The sequence below is a fragment of the Mytilus californianus genome, unplaced genomic scaffold (assembly GCF_021869535.1).
Source record: "Mytilus californianus isolate M0D057914Y unplaced genomic scaffold, xbMytCali1.0.p SCAF_1, whole genome shotgun sequence".
Taxonomy (NCBI): Eukaryota; Metazoa; Mollusca; class Bivalvia; order Mytilida; family Mytilidae; genus Mytilus; species Mytilus californianus.
Genome location: NW_026262581.1, coordinates 107,394,627 through 107,419,704, shown reverse-complemented (window position 1 = coordinate 107,419,704; position 25,078 = coordinate 107,394,627). Strand labels below are relative to the sequence as shown.

General features: G+C 32.7%; 1 protein-coding gene across 1 annotated transcript; it reads right to left on the bottom strand.

Moving 5' to 3' along the window:
• Positions 1 to 1,555: 1,555 nt before the first annotated feature.
• Positions 1,556 to 23,691, bottom strand: LOC127729606 (properdin-like). The gene is made up of 12 exons (XM_052237439.1): positions 23,390 to 23,691; positions 20,896 to 21,029; positions 20,326 to 20,404; positions 16,543 to 16,689; positions 16,150 to 16,320; positions 15,430 to 15,600; positions 14,946 to 15,119; positions 14,336 to 14,518; positions 9,630 to 9,761; positions 9,074 to 9,142; positions 8,010 to 8,086; positions 1,556 to 1,821 (listed from the first exon to the last, which is right to left on the bottom strand). The coding sequence occupies exons 1-12, from the start codon at positions 23,451 to 23,453 to the stop codon at positions 1,804 to 1,806; spliced, it is 1,419 nt and encodes a 472-aa protein (XP_052093399.1). The 5' UTR covers positions 23,454 to 23,691; the 3' UTR covers positions 1,556 to 1,803.
• Between the last annotated feature and the right edge of the window lie 1,387 nt (positions 23,692 to 25,078).

Here is a 25,078-nt window from a genome sequence, read left to right as displayed (position 1 = left end):
GACTTTGAAACTTTTGCATAGGTTACGGTTACAAGTTAATGTTTGTGTTTAGGTTTGTTTAAAGGGAACGACTTATGAAAAGTCAATGGTATTTGTTTTGCAGTTGTATTAGCATTGGCACATCTCATTTCCATGGAGATTTTTTAGCCCTGTACCTTCAGTCATGGTTCATTGACTTTGAATATTTGCATAACTTACATGTTAAAGTATTGCTATTTTAATTTCAAAATTTGCATTATCAAAATAACAAATAGGTGAGACATATCTCTGTGTTAACAGTTTTTTTAGTCCCCTACTGATGAAGTCGAAGGGGACTTTAGGTTTGCACTTCGTCCGTCTGTCTGTCTGTCTGTCCATCCGTCAGTCCGGCAAATCAGTTTTCCACACTTTTTTTGCTTGGTTCTTGAAGATATTGATTTGATATTTGGTGTATTGTTTTATCATGACCAGTAACAGATCAAGTTCGAATTTTGTTCCGGTCTGACGATTTTGTGCAGAGTTATGGTCCTTGAACTTAGGAAATTCACTCAAATAATCAGTTTTCCTCTCTTTTTTTCGTCATGCTTGAAGATCTTGATTTGATAATTGGTATACAGTTTTATCATGACAAGTTACAGATCAAGTTCGATTTTGTTCTGGTCTGATGATTTTGTGCAGGGTTATGGTCCTTGGACTTAGAAAATTCACTCAAATGATAAATTTTCCACATTTTTTTTCGTCATGCTTGAAGATTTTGACTTGATATTTGTTATATAGTTTACACCATGACAAGTTATAGATCAAGTTAGCATTTTGTTCCAGTACAATGAATTTTTAACTAGTAGGGGACTATGTATTGCCAGGCAATACTCACAGAATGCTTGTTTATAATGTATTAAATTTTTGTCCCATTGTTTTCAGGAACTACAAATCAAGGCTTTCTAAAATTTGGAATCAACTTTCATGTGAGCTTGCTATACTGTGTGATGCCCTTTTACATCCATCACTCATCAACTTCTTGTTAACTGAATATCTATAGAGAGGGTATCATTAATGAACAAAAGTTCACAGTTCAACTTGTTTGGTTTATATCAGATAAAAGAAAAAAAAACATGGCATTAGTGGTCAATTTATAATATTCTGATAGATCAATTTCAAATCTTGGAAGTTAAAATCTTTTTAGAACTGAACAGAAATGATAAATTGGAACTCCTTAAATAAATTTCTCATTTTATGTTGATCAGGTAACAAACCTGCCTTCAGTAATCCCATATGGGTTACTGCTTAATCCTGTTGATAAACCTCACTTCCTTTGTTTTTATAGGCTACTCTACTATTAAGACAGAACTTTGAAAAAAAAATATTGGATTGAAGATTCCTGATATAAATGCTGATTGGATGGCCTATATGAATGTCAGCAATTGACTTTATCTTAATATCATTGGTATTTTGCACACTTGATTTCTGATCAAGTGGAAATAATACATTAAATACAATTAGTTTTCAAGCTATTCAGCAGAAACCAAAAAATCTTGGATCACAATCAAAACATCAATGGACAGAATCAAAACATTCATAAAACAGATATTCCTTTTTTTATTTACAGTTTTATAAAAACAAATAGATATGAAACTGTACAACAATCATATTTATATAAACAGCATAAATATTTACAGGATATACAAAACAACTATTTTTTACAAACATGTTTATAAGAAAATCTATGTCACAACACATAATGAATAATTACTCCTTAAAGTTAACAGATTGTTAACATTACAGTGAACACATTTGTAGATAATGAACCTTATCTTCAGCTCTTGTCTAGGGAGATTCTTCATCCTAAATTAATAAATACATAATTAGTATAAATTGAACTTAAGAATTATAATATTTATGAAATAACTAATGTTGAAAAAAAAATAACTTGATCAAACAACACTATAATTCACAATTGCACTGTGACATCTTGGAGTTAAATATTTTTTTTATATTATTAGGTCTTTCCACCTTTCCGTGGAAAGACATTGGTTTTCTTCTGATTATTTTTTTTCTTCCGCCTAATTTTTTCTTGCGGTGTATTTTTGTTTCAAAAGTTGTTGTTTAGTTTTTATACGACCGCAAAAAAATTTTGTGGTCGTATATTGGTATGACGTTGGCGTCGTCGTCGTCGTCCGGCGTCGTCGTCCGAAGACACATTGGTTTTCGCACTCTAACTTTAGTTTAAGTGAATGGATCTTTTTGAAATTTGACCATAAGGTTAAATACCATAAAAGAAAGGTTGGGATTGATTTTGGGGGTTATGGTACCAACAGTTAAGGAATTAGGGGCCAAAAAGGGGCCAAAAATAAGCATTTTCTAGTTTCCAGACAATAACTGTGCAACGGTGTATGGATCTCTCTGAAATTATACTACGTTTCCATACCACAAAGGGATGGTAAGGATTTGCTTTGGGGGGTTATGGCTCAAACCGTTTAGGAATTAGGGGCAAAAAAGGGGGAAAAACAAGGTTGTCCTGGTTAATGGACAAATACTTTAGTACAAAACATAATTTAAAGCAGTGTAAGGGAGATAAATCAAATACATCATTGAAATTATCTCCCTTACACTGCTTTTAAATTATGTATAAAGTAATGGTTAATGAACAATAAAGATAATTTAAAACAGTGTAAGGGAGGTAATCCAGATACAATGTTTTAGTTACTTCCCTTACACTGCTTTTAAATTATGTTTAAAGAAATGCATATTTATAAAGGAAGACCAGTAAAAATATCTGCAAATGTTGCACCTTTTTTTTTTACAAAAAAATCCATATGAAAGATTTGACACTATATTTTTAATTCTATTATAAAATAGATTAAGTTAGCACTATGGTAAATTTAAATGGGTAATTATGGTTGCCAACTCCATTGGAAATTTGAATTGAGATTATGACTATATCTTGAGGGAAAGAATTTTTTGGGGGAAAAAAGGTGGGGGGGGGGGATAAAAAGAAATTGTGGGGGGTCAATTTTTTCTCATTTCAGATTTCAGAAATTAAAAAGAATTATTCTTCAAATATTATTATTTTTCAAATTTCAAATATTGAAAAATTTCAAGAAGTAATCTTTAATTGCACAGTATGGCGCATTAGATTTGTAAAATCTTTGATCACATTTATTTATTTGTTATGTCGAATCTAACAGTGTATTTAGATTTTTAATTTTGGGTCCAGTTTTCAAATTGGTCTACATTAAGGTCCAAAGGGTCCAAAATTAAACTTTGTTTGATTTTAGCAAAAATTGAATATATGAGGTTCTTTGATATGCTGAATCTAAACATGTATTTAGATTTTTGATTTTTGGCCCAGTTTTCAAGTTAGTCCAAATTGGGGTCCAAAATTAAACTTTGTTTGATTTCAACAAAAATTGAATATATGGGGTTCTTTGATATGCTGAATCTAACCATGTATTTAGATTTTTTATTTGTGGACCCCGTTATCAAATTGGTTCATATTGAGGTCAAAAGGGTCCAAAATTAAACTTTGTTTGATTTCATCTAAAATTGAATTATTGGGGTTCTTTGATATTCCAAATCTAACCGTGTATTTAGATTTTTAATTTTGGGTCCTGTTTTTTAATTTGGTCTACATTAAGGTCCAAAGGGTCCAAAATTAAGCTTAGTTTGATTTTAACAAAAATTGAATTCTTGGGGTTCTTTGATATGCTGAATCTAAACATGTGTTTAGATTTTTGATTATGGGCCCAGTTTTTAAGTTGGTCCAAGATAGGGTCCAGTATTTAAACTTTGTTTGATTTCAACAAAAATTGAATATATGGGGTTCTTTGATATGCTGAATCTAAACATGTATTTAGATTTTTGATTATGGGCCCAGTTTTCAAGTTGGTCCAAATTGGGGTCCAAAATTAAACTTTGTTTGATTTCCACAAAAATTGAATATATGAGGTTCTTTGATATGCTGAATCTAACCATGTATTTATATTTTTTTATTTATGGGCCCCCCTATCAAATTGGTTCATATTGAGGTCAAAAGGGTCCAAAATTAAACTTTGTTTGATTTCATCAAAAATTGAATTATTGGGGTTCTTTGATATTCCAAATCTATCCGTGTATTTAGATTTTTAATTTTAGGTCCCGTTTTTTAAATTGGTCTACATAAAGGTCCAAAGGGTCCAAAATTAAACTTAGTTTGATTTTAGCAAAAATTGAATTCTTGGGGTTATTTGATATGCTGAATCTAAACATGTGTTTAGATTTTTGATTATGGGCCCAGTTTTCAAGTTTGTCCAAGTTGGGGTCCAAAATTAAACTTTTTTTGATTTCAACAAAAATTGAATATATGGGGTTCTTTGATATTCCAAATCTATCCGTGTATTTAGATTTTTAATTTTAGGTCCCGTTTTTTAAATTGGTCTACATAAAGGTCCAAAGGGTCCAAAATTAAACTTAGTTTGATTTTAGCAAAAATTGAATTCTTGGGGTTATTTGATATGCTGAATCTAAACATGTGTTTAGATTTTTGATTATGGGCCCAGTTTTCAAGTTTGTCCAAGTTGGGGTCCAAAATTAAACTTTTTTTGATTTCAACAAAAATTGAATATATGGGGTTCTTTGATATGCTGAATCTAACCATGAATTTAGATTTTTTATTTGTGGGCCCCGCTATCAAATTGGTTCATATTGAGGTCAAAAGGGTCCAAAATTAAACTTTGTTTGATTTCATCAAAAATTGAATTATTGGGGTTCTTTGATATTCCAAATCTAACCGTGTATTTAGATTTTTAATTTTAAGTCCCGTTTTTTAAATTGGTCTACATTAAGGTCCAAAGGGTCCAAAATTAAACTTAGTTTGATTTTAGCAAAAATTGAATTCTTGGGGTTCTTTGATATGCTGAATCTAAACATGTGTTTAGATTTTTGATTATGGGCCCAGTTTTCAAGTTTGTCCAAGTTGGGGTCCAAAATTAAACTTTGTTTGATTTTAAAAAAAATTGAATACTGTAAATTCATAAATTATTGCGAGGTTTTTATTAATGCGAATAATGCGACTAGGTTAGTATCGCAATAATAAGAACTCGCATTCTGATATCTTATACATATATCTGTATGCAGATTTTCCTGACATCGCAATAATTAATCTCGCATTTTTGTCCATTCTTCAAAAATCGCAATAATAAATGCACGCAATAATTTCTGAATTTACAGTATATGGGGTTCTTTGATATGCTGAATCTAACCATGTATTTTGATTTTGGACATTGGACCATAATAGGTAAATTAAAAAAATTCAATTTCTTAGACCACATTCTTTCTGTGTCAGAAACCTATGCTGTGTCAAATATTTAATAACAATCCAAATTCAGAGCTGTATCAAGCTTGAATGTTCTTTCCATACTTGCCCCAACTGTTCAGGGTTCGACCTCTGCGGTCGTATCAAGCTGCGCCCCAGCAAAGCATTTTATTTGGTATATGATATCATACAGTCTATACACTTTTGAAACTGACCCTGTTTAACCGAACATCTTTCTTTGTAAGAGTTATCTCTCCAAACACTGTTTTTCTTGTTATGAGATCTCCTCCGCAACCGTAAAAGAAAGCGACAAATTTATTTTTCCAAATTGCTTGTTATATCCTCAGGATGTTAGGTTTTATTTAGACCAAAGCTTTACGAAGACTCCATATGAGAGTTATTTCCCCTTTTGTATTTGATATATGTGAAATGTATTTGTAACTGGAAAACCATTAGTGATAGAGGCCTAGGGTCTTTTGATTTGAGGTCCTTGGTCCATAAAAATGAAAATGAGGTCATGGTCAAAGGTCAAGGTCATGTTAAAAATTTTGATTTTGGCTTGTTATCACTAATTTTCAGAAATCTTATAAGATATCGACAAATTTTTTTACAGAATTGTTCGTTGCGACATGTCGTAACACGTAAATTTGAGTTGAAAGGGTACGGAGACATTTAATGGGAGTTTTCTCCCCTTTTATATTCAAAATTACATGTAAGGTGATATAACTCATTCATCTTATATAATTGAGACCTAGGGTCTTTTGATTTGAGGACCTTGTTTCATGACCTTTAAATTGGGGTCAAGGTCAAAGTTTAATTTGACGTTCTATTTTTTTTCTTTTTTTTCTTCCGCCTAATTTTTTTCTTGCGGTGTATTTTTGTTTCAAAAGTTGTCGCTTAGTTTTTTGGTATTTGATATCATACAGTCTATACGCTTTTGAAACTGACCCTGTTTAACCGAACACTTTTCTTTGTAAGAGTTATCTCCCCAAACACTGTTTTTCTTGTTATGAGATCTCCTCCGCAACCGTAAAAGAAAGCGACAAATTTATTTTTCCAAATTGCTCGTTATATCCTCAGGATGTTAGGTTTTATTTAGACCGAAGCTTTACGAAGACTCCATATGAGAGTTATTTCCCCTTTTGTATTTGATATAAGTGAAATGTATTTTTAACTGGTAAACCATAAGTGATAGAGGCCTAGGGCCTTTTGATTTGAGGTCCTTGGTCCATAAAAATGAAAATGAGGTCAAGGTCAAAGGTCAAGGTCATGTTCAAAATTTTGATTTTGGCTTGTTATCACTAATTTTCAGAAATCTTATAAGATATCGACAAAATATTTTACAGAATTGTTAGTTGCGACATGTCGTAACAGGTAAATTTGAGTTGAAAGCGTACGGAGACATTTAATGGGAGTTTTCTCCCCTATTATATTTAAAATTACACGTATGGTGATATAACTCATTTATCATATATAATTAAGACCTAGGGTCTTATGATTTAAGGTCCTTGGTTTATGACCTTGAAATTGAGCTCAAGGTCATAGGTAAATTTAAAGTTCTAGATTTTGACCTTTGCTTTTACCTCATAAGTATACATGATAAAGCCATGGGACTTTTTGCATTAGGTTGCAAGACATTTGAACTTGAAAAAGCCAACCGGAAGTGACCTTTTGTAAACCGGAAGTAGCTATTTTTTGTATTTAATTAATGTAAAAGTATATAGACCAATATATTTTTGGAATCAGTGTCAAGTAAACTATCAAACAATACCAGAAGTGACATTTTTCAAACCGGAAGTAAAAAATTATCTCCCTTATTTATATCTTTTTGTATAGAAACCATATATTTTTGGAATCAGCGTACAGTAAGCTGTCATTTGACTCTAGAATTGACATTTAAAACCAAATTTTAATATTTCATATCAAAATAGATCCTTACTGGTGGAAAGACCTTCAATTGTTCTCTGAACAATTGGTTTTTAATTATTCTTGGATAAGTTCTTTTGATAAGATCTACTAATAATTTGATTAAATTATAAGATGAAAGAATTCTATCTTTTCTACTCTTTTGTTACTGAGTTTGGATGCGACAATATACAATTATTGCCTTCATATGAGGTTATCTTCTCAATTATTAACGTCTTCCACAAGGAAGACGATTCTTCAATGGTTAACAATTATACCAAATCTGAATTTAGGAAAACCAAGCCAGCAGCTTTACCCTTTGACAGTGAAGTTTTTACAATGAAAGTCATGTTGTAAGCATTATTTTTTTTTACTTAGTGCAAAGAATTTTTTTAAAACCTACATTTTCTGATGTCATATCTGTCATATTATGGCATTATACCGCTATTTGTTTGAATTTTAAGGATCTTAGAATATATGCTATAATTAGTATTCAAGTAGTAAAAGTTTGTATTTATTCTTTAGTTTGTTTAGAAAACTTTCTACACAAAAAAGTGTTTTGCATACAGGGAAGAATTACCGGTAGTCAGTTAAACAACAGAAATTAGAATACTGAAAGTATAAACAAACATTGATTCTTATTTTAAAAAGAAACTTGTCTTTTCAGTGCTTATATGCTTTGATTTTTAAGTATAGAAATACAAGTGAATAAAAGATAATGGGTATTAAGTATTATTATTCTTTGATAAGATAAGCAAAATATAAATAATAATGAAAAGGATATATAAAGATGCTGATATTTTTATTAACATGTATTAACATTTTCTGTACTTACTAATACTACTTCTGGAATAACTGATGTTGAAATAGTACTGTTTAAACTTTCTTCATTTTCACTGCCAACATTTTTTTCTAAAAGTAACAAAATCAGTCAAATTCAAGAACTGTTGATTCAGACTGAACGCTATGACCAATTGAAGTGTTTATCTGAATAAAACTCGAGGATATTAATAGTCAATATTGTAGGAAAAAAGGGTCAAGCCATACATAATATGATATCCAAAGTAACATAAAATAGGTAAGTATGGAAAATGGGTGGTCCAGAATCAATGCTCTTTCTATTCAAAACAGGACAACCCTGACCTTTTGCTATTTATAAAAGAAAAGAAAGGATATGAGATATCCATCCATGACACAAAATCAGTACATGCACAGCAAAAAAAAAACACAAAAAGCAAATGACAGTTTATAACAAGCAATGCTCAGGACTGGCATAGAGCATCATTCCACTGCCAAAAATCAGGAACCTGAATACATATACCTGCAGAATGAAATTATACAGCTTATAAATCTGCCTCTTATTGTAAAGTTTAATTCTTTTTTTAAATGCTCTGCCTCAAAGAAAACCAAACTAAAAGCTGCCAAGAGTGTGAATTTTTCACTTGGAAAAAAATAAGCCATTTTGAACAGAAATTACTTAGTTTCTATTATTACCTTTTTAAGATATTTTAAGGCTGAGAAAAGGTTTTATTTGAATTTACAGATGGACAAAGCACCAAGTGATGACAATAGATCACAGTCACCCACAATATGAGCTAAACATTAATTGAATTTATAGGGAGAGTAACATATTCTCTGCACATTAAAGAAGCCTTTTAACACACTGAGGGAATGTTAGATTGCCAGTTGACAGTCAAATTGCAGCCTTTATCCAAAATATCCTCATTTTCCAGTGGCAGCCCAAAGTTCAGGTCGTTAATCCTGGTCATTGCACTTTACAGAGTCTACCTATTGTATTGTCCGTAATATGCATGAAGTTTGCCACTGGACCTTAAACAAACAACCAATATGGTAAATAAAGAGTTTGATTGTAGTTTTAAATAAGTGAAAATGTAATACCTTGATTTGATACAACTGCTGGCATACATGATGGGACATTAATACATTCTCTTACTTGGAAGCTCTCTCCTGTAAACAGTTATGTTAAAAAAATGGTGATATTCCATGTCTGCATGTTTTAAACACAATTCAAAAATATAATTCAGCTGAAGCTTTGAATAACAAATAACAGTATGTAAGACAAAATTCAAAGATATATACTCGGATATCTGTCAGAAGGATATTATTTGACAGAAAAATAACACTTTTTATTTTCGAATTAAAAGACCAAAAGGTGGCCTTACACCATCTCCTTTGCTGTGTAAATGAATTTTAATGTCAATTTCTTTCTGGGAAATGTTTGCCAACCCTTCGAGCAAAGTGAATATGTAATATGTAATATGTAATATAAAGTTGCTTTTGAGTTTGATATCTTCGAAAAAAAACTTTTGTTGGTTCATGCATGTGGCCAATGTAGTCTGAAGCAAAACAAAACTATTTCCTTGTTTTGGGACTGGACATAAACAGGCCCTCTGTCGAACCTGAAGATTGATAAATGTGTGTGATTATAGCTAACCTTGACAGCTTTCTTGTCCTTGTTTTGGGACTGGACATAAGCAGGCCCTCTGTCGTACCTGCATTGAATTTAGACCAGTACATGTGGCTGTACATGGAGACCAATCATTCCACTGACACCACTGTGGATCATCTACAAGTGAGAAAAGGCAAATCGTCAAATTCAACGATCTAAACTATTATACCATAGTTCGTACACCACTCTGTTAAATTTTGAGGACTAAATAAAACATTTGGTCCATTCAACCAAAAATGTTATGATCCAACTAGACCTCAAAATGCTGGAATCTTGAGAAATTATATGTATTCGTAAATATGATGATTGCGCCTGTTAAATGCAAAGCCTGTGTTCATTCAATCATATGCAATAGTAATCACAAACCGAATAAAACCGATGTACAACCATACATTTTATAGACCATATAGCATATGTTTGATGCAAGGAACTATGGATAAATGAATGAGTTTTGTTGCCTTTGACAATCTCTTGTGAAGTTCAACCATTTTTCTTTAAACATGCGGCAAACAAAAATGAAACATTCACTCACGCCCTCGAGGCATGAATTCTTGCTCACACCAACACAATCTTACAGTAGCAGTAGTTTATATGTGCCTCTTATCATTATATAATGGCACTTAAAGAACTGCTGCAATAATAATGTGTTGACATACGCAAGAGCATGTTTAAGTGCTGAGTAATAACGAAATTATGTTGAAATAATTGTAAAGTTAAAAGTAAATAAACAGCTGCGATGTCGCATGATACGCCCGTTGCTTTTTCAATAGATATAAACCAGTCACCAAAGTTTCATGAAACTGCTCAAGGCATTTTTTAGTAATTGTCCGAAAACTGGAAAATCCCCCTTTTTTAATGAATAAAACCCCATAACTCGGAAACGTAAATTCTAAAATTCATTAAATTCGAAAGGGAGCTCACATCAATAGACATAAACAATTCACCAAAGTTTCATGAAAACTGCTCAAGGCATTTTTGAGTAATTGTCCGAAAACTGGAAAATCTCCCTTTTTTAATGAATAAAACCCCATAACTTGGAAACGTAAATAAAATTTATGAAACTCGAAAAAGGGAGCTCACATCAATAGATATAAACAATTCACCAAAGCTTCATGAAAACTGTTCAAAGCATTTGTGAGTTATTGTCCGAAAACTGGAAAATCCCCCTTTTTTAATGAATAAAACCCCATAACTCGGAAACGTAAAATCTAAAATTTATTGAAATCGAAAGGGAGCTCACATCAATAGACATAAACAATTCACCAAAGTTTCATGAAAACTGCTCAAGGCATTTTTGAGTAATTGTCCGAAAACTGGAAAATCTCCCTTTTTGTCGAGCCTTCGACTTTTGTCGAAAAAGCGAGACATAGCGATCCTACATTCCGTCGGCGTCGTCGTCGTCGTCGTCGTCGTCGTTGTCGTCGGCGGCGTCCACAAATATTCACTCTGTGGTTAAAGTTTTTGAAATTTTAATAACTTTCTTAAACTATCCTGGATTTCTACCAAACTTGGACAGAAGCTTGTTTATGATCATAAGATAATATTCAAAAGTAAATTTTGTAAAAAAAAATTCCATTTTTTCCGTATTTTACTTATAAATGGACTTAGTTTTTCTGCCAGGAAACATTACATTCACTCTGTGGTTAAAGTTTTTAAAATTTTAATAACTTTCTTAAACTATCCTGGATTTCTACCAAACTTGGAAAGAAGCTTGTTTATGATCATAAGATAGTATGCAGAAGTAAATTTTGTAAAAAAAAAATTCCATTTTTTCCGTATTTTACTTATAAATGGACTTAGTTTTTCTGCCAGTTAACATTACATTCACTCTGTGGTTAAAGTTTTTAAAATTTAAACAACTTTCTTAAACTATCCTGAATTTGTACCAAACTTGGACAGAAGCTTGTTTATGATTAAAAGCTAGTATCCAGAAGTAAATTTTGTAAAAAAAAAATTCCATTTTTTCCGTATTTTACTTATAAATGGAAGTTAGTTTTTCTGCCAGTTAACATTACATTCACTCTGTGGTTAAAGTTTTTAAAATTTTAACAACTTTCTTAAACTATCCTGGATTTGTACCAAACTTAGACAGAAGCTTGTTTATGATCAAAAGCTAGTATCTAGAAGGAAATTTTGTTCCATTTTTTCCGTATTTTACTTATAAATGGACTTAGTTTTTCTTCCAGTTAACATTACATACAGTCTGCAGTTTAAGTTTTTAAAACATTTATTAGATTCATAAACTATCCTGGATTTTTACCAAACTTGGACAGAAGCTACTTACAATCAAAAGATAGTATAGAGAGGAATATTTTTATTAATTTTTTTCCTCAGTTTTGCTGAGCCTGTGATTAACAGCAAAAAGTAGGCGAGACACTGGGTTCCGCGGAACCCTTACGAATTTTTTAATGAATAAAACCCCATAACTCGGAAATGAAAATAAAATTTATGAAACTCGAAAAAGGGAGCTCACATCAATAGATATAAACAATTCACCAAAGCTTCATGAAAACTGTTCAAAGCATTTTTGAGTTATTGTCCGAAAAACAGGAAAATTCCACTTTTTTAATAAATAAAACCCCACGACTCGGAAACGTAAAATCTAAAATTTATAAAAATCGAAAGGGAGCTCACATCAATAGATATAAACAATTCACCAAAGTTTCATGAAAACTGTTCAAAGCATTTGTGAGTTATTGTCCGAAAACTGGAAAATCCCCCTTTTTTAATGAATAAAACACCATAACTCGGAAACGTAATATCCAAAATTTATAAAATTCGAAAGGGAGCTCACGTCAATAGATATAAACAATTCACCAAAATTCCGTGCAAATTGGTTAAAGCTTTTTTGAGTTATTGTCCGACATGTTGACGACGGACGGACGGACGGACAGACGGACAACGGTATACCATAATACGTCCCGTAAACGGGCGTATAAAAATTTATCAATGCTCCAAATGAATTCACTTCAAAGGCAATAATATAATGAATTATTAGTTAAGGTGGAGAAACGAAGAATATATGTTTAAATTAGAACACCTTCCCAAAATCTACAATGTTTTCCCCCTGAATTTAAATGTCACTTTATTTTGATATTTGTTGTGTCCTTGCAGTCAGTGTTTTTTTTTAGCGAGGAATCGCATTAACAACCATGGTGACCTACATGATTTTTCTCTAAATGAGTACACTTTATATAATTCCTTTGAGTGATCTCGAAAGACTAGAAACCCCTTACGTAATATATATCAATTCATTGTGTAAATGATGCGCCGAATAATGTGAACGCTTGCATAGTCAGGCATAAATGAAAGTGGGTGTTCTAACATGGGAATACCAATATGCTGAGATGACGTATATTTGAAGCAGGCAAGTTTATTCACCGACAAAAATCGGATGTTATTTAAACGTTTAATATGCCTAACATGTAATCTAATACCACAGAAAAGCAGTAATACTTATGTTCCAGTGGACAACCGTTAAAAGTTGACTTATACAATTAATAAATAAACAAGCATTCTGAGAGTATTGCATAGCAATACATAGTCCCCTACCGGTTAAACATTCAACCGTCGTACACAATCATCGCACAAGTTGGCACTCCGAGGCGGGTGGGGAGCAAGAAGGTGAACTGTGGTTTATTTTTATCAATAGTACCGCTTAAGTCGACGCTAGGGGCCGTCTTGACCTTGTTGTAGGGTATAAATGATTCGTTCATTATTGAAGACCCTACATCAACTGTTAAGATGAAGAACAGGAATAAAAGCCCTGTTCATTGATAATTTTCTTTGTTTTCTATGTATTGTGTGCGATTTTGTCCCGTGTACATTTACTCCATATCCTTTCATTTTCTATTATACTGGAACAAACTGCTAACTTGATCTTTAACTTGTCATGGTAAAACTATATACCAAATATCAAATCAATATCTTCAAGCATAACCCCAAAAAAAATGCGGAAAACTGATTATTTGCGTAAATTTTGCGAAAATTTTCTAAGTCCGAAGATCATAATGCTGCAAAAAAAATCTTCCAAACCAAACAACATTCAAACTTGATCTGCAACTTTTCATGGTAAAACTATGTATCATATATCAAATCAATATCTTCTAGCATGATGAAAAAAAAATCGGAAAACTGATTACTTAGATATAAGAAGATGTGGTATGAGTGCCAATGAGACAACTCTCCAACCAAGTCACAATTTATAAGAGTAAACCATTATAGGTCAAAGTACGGTCTTCAACACGGAGCCTTGGCTCACATCGCACAGCAAGCTATAAAGGGCCCCAAAAATTACTAGTGTACAACCATTCAAACGGGAAAACCAACGGTCTAATCTATATAAAAAACGAGAAACGAGAAATACTTATGAATCACTTGCCTGAATTTTCTAAGGAAATTAAATCTGCACAAAGTTATCAGTCCGGAACAAAATTCAAACTTGATCTGTTACTGGTCATGATTTAACTATATACAAAATATCAAATCAATATCTTCAAGCACGAAGAAAAAAGTGTGGAAAATTGATTTGCCGGACTGACGGATGGACAGACAGACAGACGGACAGAGTGCAAACCTAAAGTCCCCTTCGACTTCGTCGGTAGGGGACTAATAAAAGCATTGCATTAGAAAACACAAGTGTCTGGAAACTTAGCGCCGATAACCATGCAACATTGTTGTCTCATACTTACTAGCTCCAGGACAGTCCTTGTCATTTACACAGACTCTTGTTTCTGATCTGAAGCCACGACACGGTCTTCCGCCATGTTTGGCCACAGGTTGGGTACAACTACGGGATCTTCTATGTTGTCCTTTTCCACATGGTGGCCCATAACATCTCCCCCAGTTAGTCCATGACACCCAACCCCCATCGACTGAAATGTATGTACACACATTATTAATATTATAACTGCATTTTAGAATTTAAAAAAAAAACATGTCTCAGAAACAGAAGATATGAATCAACAAAGATCTTTTGTATACATAAAAGAGGTAAACGCAAATCGACATCAGAAACATGTATGTTCTATAGTTTTGATTATCCATCGTTTCATCTGAATTTGACTTAAAATCTTTAGCAGGTATTGAGAATTATTGTCATGCAAGATAGAGTATATGAATATACGTCCCGCCTTGATTTCATGGTCTTATGATTTTTTTCGTTATCCGATGAGAAAATATTAAATGTACTAGAAATCCCAAAAGCCAAAAATGTAAATATCATCAGCACATACTGTAGCAGACAAGTATGTTTTTTAAGTAAAAGCAATGATTTATTATTACTAAATTTGTAGCACTTACTTGGACAAACTATCGGAAGTCTACAAATCTGCTGGTCGGTATCGGAACCTTCACAATCGTTCCCACCAAACAATGGTTTAGGACTGTCACATGTCCGTTTTCTGATCCGTTCTCCTTCCCCACATGAGACGGGACATGAGCTCCAGGATGACCAAAGAGACCACCCTCCATGTTCTGAAATGCAAAATTTCTTATTTTGTGTCTTGGGAATAACAGATTTGTGTCTCAAAAACCAATCGATGTGAATTCAACTTTGGATTTCTAAGTCTAATTGAAAGTATATTACTAACTAAATTCTGCTATGAAATCATTATTTGCTTATCTCCGATTTTAATTATAGACTATTTTAGATCTGATTTTACCAAGTGACTATTTTTATATAAGTATATATAGGTGTACAAACACACCATAAAACTAAACTGCAGAAAAATGACAGAAAAATGTTCAAAATCAAATTTTCTGTGAAGCAAATAGATCAACCTACGTGGGCATTGCCTATGGTTACATCTCTGTTGATGGACAGGAAATCCACTACAATCTTTGCCACCATTGACTGGTGCTGGATTATTACACTCTCGTGTCTTTGTCATCATACCAAATCCACATGTCACACTGCATGTAGAAAAACTGGACCATGGTCCCCAGTTACCATCCTCTATGGAATAAAATTGAGAATGGAAATGGGGAATGTGTCAAAGAGACAACAACCCGACCAAAGAGTAGAAAACAGCCCAAGGCCGCCAATGGGTCTTCAACACAGCGAGAAAATCTCGCACAAATACGTTTGTGTCAGTTATTGAAACAAATTAAGATGTGACAATAATTTAGCGATGATAAAAGAAAATCGCTATGTGTTACCGAATCAAAGCTTTTTTTTTAACGTAAAGGGTATAAAATTTGAATGTAAAAAAACTCATTTTCAGTGTACATTTTTGTAGCTGTAACAGTAATCTCCAGAAATGTGAATTATAGCTTCTAGGTTTGAAAAAAAGTACTTCTATTATTACTAACTATAAATGAACAATGTTGTCACTTTTGCCTGTGATATGTTATCAACAATGTAAGTATGGGGTTACTTTATAAAAGGGAATACATAGCTTTCATATTCATATTCAATTCTTTGTTTCCATCAATGCCAATTCGCAAGTACAGTTTATTTATATGGAAACTGTGATTTGTAGAAAATATGAGAAAAATAACATACCTGGACATTCATCTTCATTACATTCCTGTACCCTTTCACTCTTTCCGGGACAATCTTTCCCCCCATGTGTCGGTGGAGGGTAATTACATCTCCTCTCTCGTCTGCGGGTTCCACCACCGCATGAATCCGAGCAAGGAGACCAACCGAACCATGGACCCCAGTTTCCATCCACTGAAAGCAAAAATAATACAAGCTCACTCAATTGTAATTTTGTATACTGCAAAAACTACAACCTGTTATACATTTGTTCTTTTATGTGTTATAATCACTATTTCGTTTCAATTAGAAATAATTTCTGTATAAAACAATACATGCGATGGTAAATTTTTTTATTCAGTTAGATTTAAGAATAATATAACGGTTGATTCAGCTTTGTTTTATCTAATACGGTACCTGCACAGTAAAAGTTTTCTAGGCATGGTTGTGACTGGACGTTGTTAAAGTGGTTCATATCACAGTTAGTACAGAGCTTATATCTGGACCTCCAGCCTGCTCCACAAGACACGCTGCATGCACTCCAATGCCCCCATTCCGGGCTTTCTGAAAATTTATATGACTATAAATGGAATATTCATAGCAGTGGTAGGCCTTACATAATACCATAACAGACACTTCCAGAATTGGACGAACTCTTAGATTGTTAACATGTGGTGTTTTGTACCGCAAGACAAATAAACAGCTGCGCCATGAGCGCATGATACGCCCGTCGTCTTGTGTGTGAATTTTTATGCAATAAGCATAAATAGTTTCTGACATACGGCGTGATATGCGAAAACCCCCTTTTTTTTTTACAAAAAACTCAATATCTCTAAAATAAAATTTTGAATCAAAACCAAAAAGTATACAGATCTTTAGATTAATATAACTAAGAAGTGTGTAAAATTTTAAGCAATAATCATAAATCGTTTTTGAGATACGGCGCGACATGTGAAAACCCCCCCTTTAAAAAAAAAAAAAAATCAATATCTCAAAAATAAAATTTTGAATCAAAACCAAAAAGTATACAGATCTTAAGATTAATATAACTAAGAAGTGTGTAAAATTTTAAGCAATAATCATAAATCGTTTTAGAGATACGGCGCGACATGTGAAAAACCCCTCCCCCTTTTTTACAAAATACTCAATAACTCAAAAATAAAATTTTGAATCATCACCAAAAAGTATACAGATCTTAAGGTTAATATAACTAAGAAGTGTGTAAAGTTTTAAGCAATAATCATAAACTGTTTTTGAGATACGGCGCGACATGTGAAAAACCCCTCCCCCTTTTTTAACAAAATACTCAATATCTCTAAAATAAAATTTTGAATCATCACCAAAAAGTATACAGATCTTAAGATTAATATAACTAAGAAGTGTGTAAAGTTTTAAGCAATAATCATAAATTGTTTTTGAGATACGGCGCGACATGTGAAAAAAAACACACACCTGTTTTAGTTACTAAGTCCCGTAACTCAAAAAGTTTTAATCTTATTTTCACCAAAAAGTATACAGATCGTTTGACCATCATAAGAAACAACTATGTTAAGTTTCATGAAATTTGGATAAGTCATTCTCAAGTTACGGTGCGACATGTTTACGCCGGACAGACAGACGGACAGACAGACAGACAGACAGACGGACGCCGGACATTTTGTATAACATAATACGTCCCGTCAAAAATTTGACGGGCGTATAAAAACGATAAACGTTATACACATACAAGAAAAGTAAATAATATAATATTATTAATTCGTATATTTTAACAAATTTGATTCGTTTAGGGATAGTCACATGTTAAACTATATTTTTGAAGGTAGAGGGAAAACGGCGGATAGCAAAAAGCATATTGCACAGCAAAATGCATATTGCACGGTTATTTTTAGAATATCTAAAAACCGATATACTTTGTGACGTCATGTAATGAATTTCAGGATATTGTTCAACGTTTTGAAACAAATGACATCTGTGATCGATTATTTGACAAAAATTTTTTTCAAATACATAAGATGTCAAACAAACAAAAAAAAGTAAATGAAATAACAACTAATATGTTGTTATTGTCAAGGAGACAATATAATATCTATAAAATTCCAACAAAATCAAATGACGATTTTGATACAAATATGGTCGAAAATTAATAATATAACAAATATAGCCTTTGTATGAGGTCAATACAGGATATATCGACCCAAAGAAGTATATCGACCTCGGACTTCGTCCTCAGTCAATATACTTCTTTCAGGTCAATATATCCTTGTATCGACCTCATACAAAGGCTATATTTGTATAATATTGCAGACGATTCTATATATATAAGCAACCTACCTATCAACCAGCAAATTAAATAGGTATCGGATCGACTCGAATTGACGATACTACACGAACAGGAAATTATATCTTTGTCATAATTTTCATACATGCCGATTTTTAGAGACTTATAATTCCAATAACTTTTCGCTCTTACATCCTATAACATTGAAGTTATGGTAATAAGAGTATTGCAATTAAAGGTGTACACGCATACTTGTTCAAACATCTCATACCTGAAGATGTTTTTGAATTTGATGTGATAAGAGTACTACAAGATGTACTCACATACTTGTTCTAACATCTCATACCTGTACTTGTTTTTGGAGTTGTGGTAATAAAAGTACTACAAGATGTACACACATAATTGTTCTAACATCTCATACCTGTAGTTGTTTTTGGAGTTGTGGTTATACGATTACTACAAGATGTACACACATAGTTGTTCTAACATCTCATACCTGTAGTTGTTTTTTGGAATTGTGGTAATAAGAGTACTACAAGATGTACACACATACTTGTTCTAACATCTCATACCTGTAGTTGTTTTTGGAATTGTGGTAATAAGAGTACTACAAGATGTACACACATACGTGTTCTAACATCTCATACCTGTAGTTGTTTTTGGAATTGTGGTAATAAGAGTACTACAAGATGTACACACATACTTGTTCTAACGTCTCATACCTGTAGTTGTTTTTGGAGTTGTGTTAATAAGAGTACTACAAGGTGTACACACATACTTGTTCTAACATCTCATACCTGTAGTTGTTTTTGGAGTTGTGGTAATAAGAGTACTACAAGGTGTACACACCTACTTGTTCTAACATCTCATACCTGTAGTTGTTTTTGGAGTTGTGGTAATAAGAGTATTACAAGGTGTACACACCTACTTGTTCTAACATCTCATACCTGTAGTTGTTTTTGGAGTTGTGGTAATAAGAGTACTACAAGATGTACACACATACGTGTTCTAACATCTCATACCTGTAGTTGTTTTTGGAATTGTGGTAATAAGAGTACTACAAGATGTACACACATACTTGTTCTAACGTCTCATACCTGTAGTTGTTTTTGGAGTTGTGTTAATAAGAGTACTACAAGGTGTACACACATACTTGTTCTAACATCTCATACCTGTAGTTGTTTTTGGAGTTGTGGTAATAAGAGTACTACAAGGTGTACACACCTACTTGTTCTAACATCTCATACCTGTAGTTGTTTTTGGAGTTGTGGTAATAAGAGTATTACAAGGTGTACACACCTACTTGTTCTAACATCTCATACCTGTAGTTGTTTTTGGAGTTGTGGTAATAAGAGTATTACAAGGTGTACACACATACTTGTTCTAACATTTCATACCTGTTGTTGTTTTTGGAGTTGTGGTAATAAGAGTACTACAAGGTGTACACACATACTTGTTCTAACATCTCATACCTGTAGTTGTTTTTGGAGTTGTGGTAATAAGAGTACTGCAAGGTGTACACACATACTTGTTCTAACATCTCATACCTGTAGTTGTTTTTGGAGTTGTGGTAATAAGAGTACTACAAGGTGTACACACCTACTTGTTCTAACATCTCATACCTGTAGTTGTTTTTGGAGTTGTGGTAATAAGAGTATTACAAGGTGTACACACCTACTTGTTCTAACATCTCATACCTGTAGTTGTTTTTGGAGTTGTGGTAATAAGAGTATTACAAGGTGTACACAAATACTTGTTCTAACATTTCATACCTGTTGTTGTTTTTGGAGTTGTGGTAATAAGAGTACTACAAGGTGTACACACATACTTGTTCTAACATCTCATACCTGTAGTTGTTTTTGGAGTTGTGGTAATAAGAGTACTGCAAGGTGTACACACATACTTGTTCTAACATCTCATACCTGTAGTTGTTTTTGGAGTTGTGGTAATAAGTGATCTACAAGGTGTACAAACATACTTGTTCTTCTTTCCTGTTGGTACCTATAATTGAAAAAAGTATAAAGCACATAAAAATAGTTATCGTTGACTGAGTTAATTCTGTTTTGATCAATTTGTTTATCATTATCCGAAATATTTAATGTTATGGGATATGTTTTTGGCTCTCCGTGTCGAACTCAAAAAGTTGAATATTCAATCTTTTTAACCTTGTCATGATTGCCACAGACCGGACGAAATTTCAAATTGATGTTTTGCGTCCTTCAAAATCGGACAGCAGAAAACAAAAATGAAACAAAACATAGCTCCACCCAACAACCCAAGAAGTTTAATCTGTCGCATCTTAAAGTATGATTTTGGATCTAAAAATTAAAGTTAACAATTATGTATGGGTTATTTTTTGTTTGGTGAATGTTTGGTGCTTGCTTAATGTTTCATTGATATCTACCTAACAACTTCTTCAGTATAGAAGAGATCATGTATGTGTTCTATTTTTATTTACTGGACCTCTTACAAGCAACCAGTAGAATGCTCACCCTCACACTGTAAAATCCTTGTCCTTTTGTTTGACAACATTTTTCGGGAGTATCAAACTTGTGTGTCCTCTTTTTGACTGGTCCTTTACACAGCTCTCTCTTTTTGAGAAATTTTCGATAGCATGTGAACTGACCTGAAAGAAATCAAGATTTGTGAGCCATAAAAATGAACTACATACTGATGTCGCAAATATCAATAAGCTTCAAGATTTATTTTCGGATCGCTCGCATTAAATCCTATAAAACATTATTGATTTGGTGTGTCCGAATCACTTGTCGGGATTTAACCTTCATGAGGAACGCTCAAACTCGAAAATTTGAAAGCCAGTGATGTACAAACCTCTAAATACTTGCAAATACTTGAATATTTTAGGATCAATATTGCCACAAGAGACATAAAAGAATAACCAAATTCACCACGGGTCAACCTTACATGAGGGAGTTAGAATCAAATAAAGGTATGTTGGTTATCATCTCGATGCCGTAGCAATGGCCCTGAGCTGACAATACCCGCGAGAACTGCAGCAGCCTTGAATAATCTCTGATATACATAATACATAACATGGATAACAATAATTACCAGAAATATGACAGACCACACCTACCACCAGCACCACAACTCCTCAGAAAAAAGTACAAACAAAAACAAACGTTAAAAAGAACAACGAACAACACATTGTACAGGTAACCAGACAATGTACAGGTACACTCTATGGTGGTGTTTCATAAAATGTTACATGCGACAAACCTCCCATATTGTCTATAAACACCATGAAAAACCATTGGAAATAGCTCAAGTCAAAAATATTTCCAAACCGACGATTTATTGGTCAGTTAGTACCAAATAAGCAAGCTTGTGTTTATTTTGTCAATGAATATTCCTGTCTCATTGCTCTCTTTTCGTTCAATCTTAATATACACGTTATCCGTAGTATTTAGTGGTCTATATAACTGGTGGTCATTTCTTATAAAGATCGAGAAAAGAAAGAAATATAGGCTGTGTTTTATGGACTGTTTTTATGGTACCGCCACACAGAGGTTGGGGCCATATAGTTTTATCCTTATCCGTCATTCCACAACGAATAATTATATGGACTTTTTTCCAAAAGCCTTCTCATATTGAGCCGATTTTTAGTATGTGAGTCTACTATGATGAGTTACAGATCGAGTTCCCGTTTGGTTCCGCTCTGCTGATTTTTGTGAAAATAAGTTATACGGACTTTTTTCTAAACGACTTCACTAATAGTGCTGATTTTTAGTATGCGAGTCTACTATGACGAGTAAGTTTCAATTTACGTTTGGTTCCGCTCCGCTAATTTTTGCCGAAATTTCGGACTTTGGACTTCTAAAATTTCGTGGAAATAACAGTTATACGGACATTCATTCTCAAATTTCCACTCCTAAAAATTGGTTCAATTAACTTAAGCTTTTTTGCGAGCGGGGTCATTCGTGTCGTTCCGACATATCTTTTTTTTTTTACTTTTCGTCGTTGTTCGTTTTTTTGACATGGTATTGTCTGCTTCTTATTAATCTTTATGAATTAATATGTATAGAACTTCTGTCCAAAATTTCAATTTACGTCAAAATTTGGCATGGCCTGTTAGCAGACAATAACTAAAAAGAGAATGTCTTCCTTCACTGTATGCGTTTGTTTAAACTGGAAGTTACTTCTGTAGTTTACAAAAAGAAAAGCTATAAATTTAATCAATGATTATAGCCTGTGTAAGCAACATGCTGATTGTAAGTAATTTTCAATGTTGGTGAATAGGTTTTAAGTGCAACTTCAAAGGATGCATTATAATCATTCAGTTGATTAGGATTTAGAGAGTATCTTCAACTCGTTTACCCCACAAATGTTTAGTCTGCATGCCATCTTCAAATAGAGAATCAATTCAATCTGTCCCTCGAGATCTGAAAATATCAGTTCTAGTTTGTGTACGTAATTTTGCAATAACATGACATAAAATCTGTTAGACATTGTTTTCTTCCAAAACTATCATGCTTGTAGTACTTCTGGTGCGTGTAGCAGCATAATGGTAATTCGAAGTGTTCTAATTTATTAAGAAATAATCCTTTAACTGTTCCTTAATTAATGTGTTTTGTACCATTCATTAATGGCCAGACATCGATTTCCAAATGACTAAAGTTTTGGGAATTTCTCTCCATTAAAAATGTTTTCTTAATGGCTATATTGATCTTTATTCTGTAACTGTCAAAATTATTCCAGTCGAGATTCAATCGGAAGTCCACCAAAACGAATGGTATAGAAATATGCTTATGTTTAGAAAAATGCCTGTTTTCAACTTTTTAAGTAGCTAAACAAATTTGAAATTGTTCATTAAAGTTTACTATAATTATTTTTGTTTAAATAATCTCTAAAATCGATCAAAGAACAATTTTCTACTCCGCAAAATTGAAATATACCGAAAAAGATTTTAAGAAAGAAACAGATAATTCGACAGTGTACCTGTAAAAAACTGTTAAAATCACTTACCATTTATCAATATTATCTGAAGAGAAATAAATATCACAACCAAAGAAAATACATCCAGCTTCATTTTGCGTCGTAATGAAATAATGAATTCAAGTATCAATCAACAATCCGACGCATTAGCACTAATTACTATCCACTTAGGTTAACAGGTGCCCTCATTAACAAATAACAACGTAATATTTATATCTACCCACAAATAAAATATTTTATACATATTTTACTCTCATGTTTCTGTAGATAACACCACGTAATTTAAGTAGGGGTCACGCCAACAGGAAAATGATTTCTTCTCTTAATCAGATTAAATGTTAGGTCTTCTGACTTCTTTGTCGGATTCTATTGTTTTTCTGTTGTGTTTGTTTATGTATTGATGATAAATTAGTAATTTACATTAATAGGATTAGCTTTGTATTGATTGCTGATAACAGGTACATGACTTCACAAAAAAATATAGACCACTTGAACCCAAAAATTATGTTTATTTCAATGATTGGATAATTGGAATATCGGTTCCATTCTCTGAAAGTGATGATTAATGTGTGAGCAAAATTGGTTTCAGTTACTCATTTGATAACAAAATTATCACCGAACGGGTTTATCAGTGTTTATATTTTAGACACCTCAAAAGTACAAAATGACAAATTCTGAGAATTCAGGCTCCGAACACAATGAATCAGCTGGGAGTCTGCACACTATCATATTTATGACCTTCTCTATATACATAACCTACAGCGTATTATGTAATGTTGATTTAGAACAATACAATCCTTTATAATATATTGTCTGTTTACTTAATCACTTCATGTGTACTTCTATAGTTCAGAAAATGCAAGCATTTTATTTGAATATTAATGTAAGATTCTGAGAAGTACAAGTGATGCAAATAGCATTTTCTGAAATCTAGCTTGGTCAGGCCTGCAACTAATACATGATTACATATTGGTCCCAGGTCAGGTGGATTTTCCAAAATATTGATAATAGTTAAATAATTTTTCAATCAATTACATTAGAAATCTTACACTAAATGTGGTTGCTTCTTCCATCAGATGTTCATTCTAGCAATAGACTTTTGTAATAGCTGGGAAATCAAGTGCCAAATCCATGTCATATATTCATATACATAATCTATAATATTATTAATTCGTATATTTTAACAAATTTGATTCGTTTAGGGATAGTCACATGTTAAACTATATTTTTGAAGGTAGAGGGAAAACGGCGGATAGCAAAAAGCATATTGCACAGCAAAATGCATATTGCACGGTTATTTTTAGAATATCTAAAAACCGATATACTTTGTGACGTCATGTAATGAATTTCAGGATATTGTTCAACGTTTTGAAACAAATGACATCTGTGATCGATTATTTGACAAAAATTTTTTTCAAATACATAAGATGTCAAACAAACAAAAAAAAGTAAATGAAATAACAACTAATATGTTGTTATTGTCAAGGAGACAATATAATATCTATAAAATTCCAACAAAATCAAATGACGATTTTGATACAAATATGGTCGAAAATTAATAATATAACAAATATAGCCTTTGTATGAGGTCAATACAGGATATATCGACCCAAAGAAGTATATCGACCTCGGACTTCGTCCTCAGTCAATATACTTCTTTCAGGTCAATATATCCTTGTATCGACCTCATACAAAGGCTATATTTGTATACTGTCAATA

Bases quoted from the DNA above. Each gene is read 5' to 3' on its own strand.
- LOC127729606 (XM_052237439.1), bottom strand. From the start codon at position 23,453: ATGAAGCTGGATGTATTTTCTTTGGTTGTGATATTTATTTCTCTTCAG. The intron at 20,405-20,895 runs GTGAGCATTCTA...TTTCAATTATAG, and splicing joins AAGGATTTTACAGTGTGAGG to GTACCAACAGGAAAGAAGAA. The intron at 15,601-16,149 runs GTATGTTATTTT...TTTATTCCATAG, and splicing joins TAATGAAGATGAATGTCCAG to AGGATGGTAACTGGGGACCA.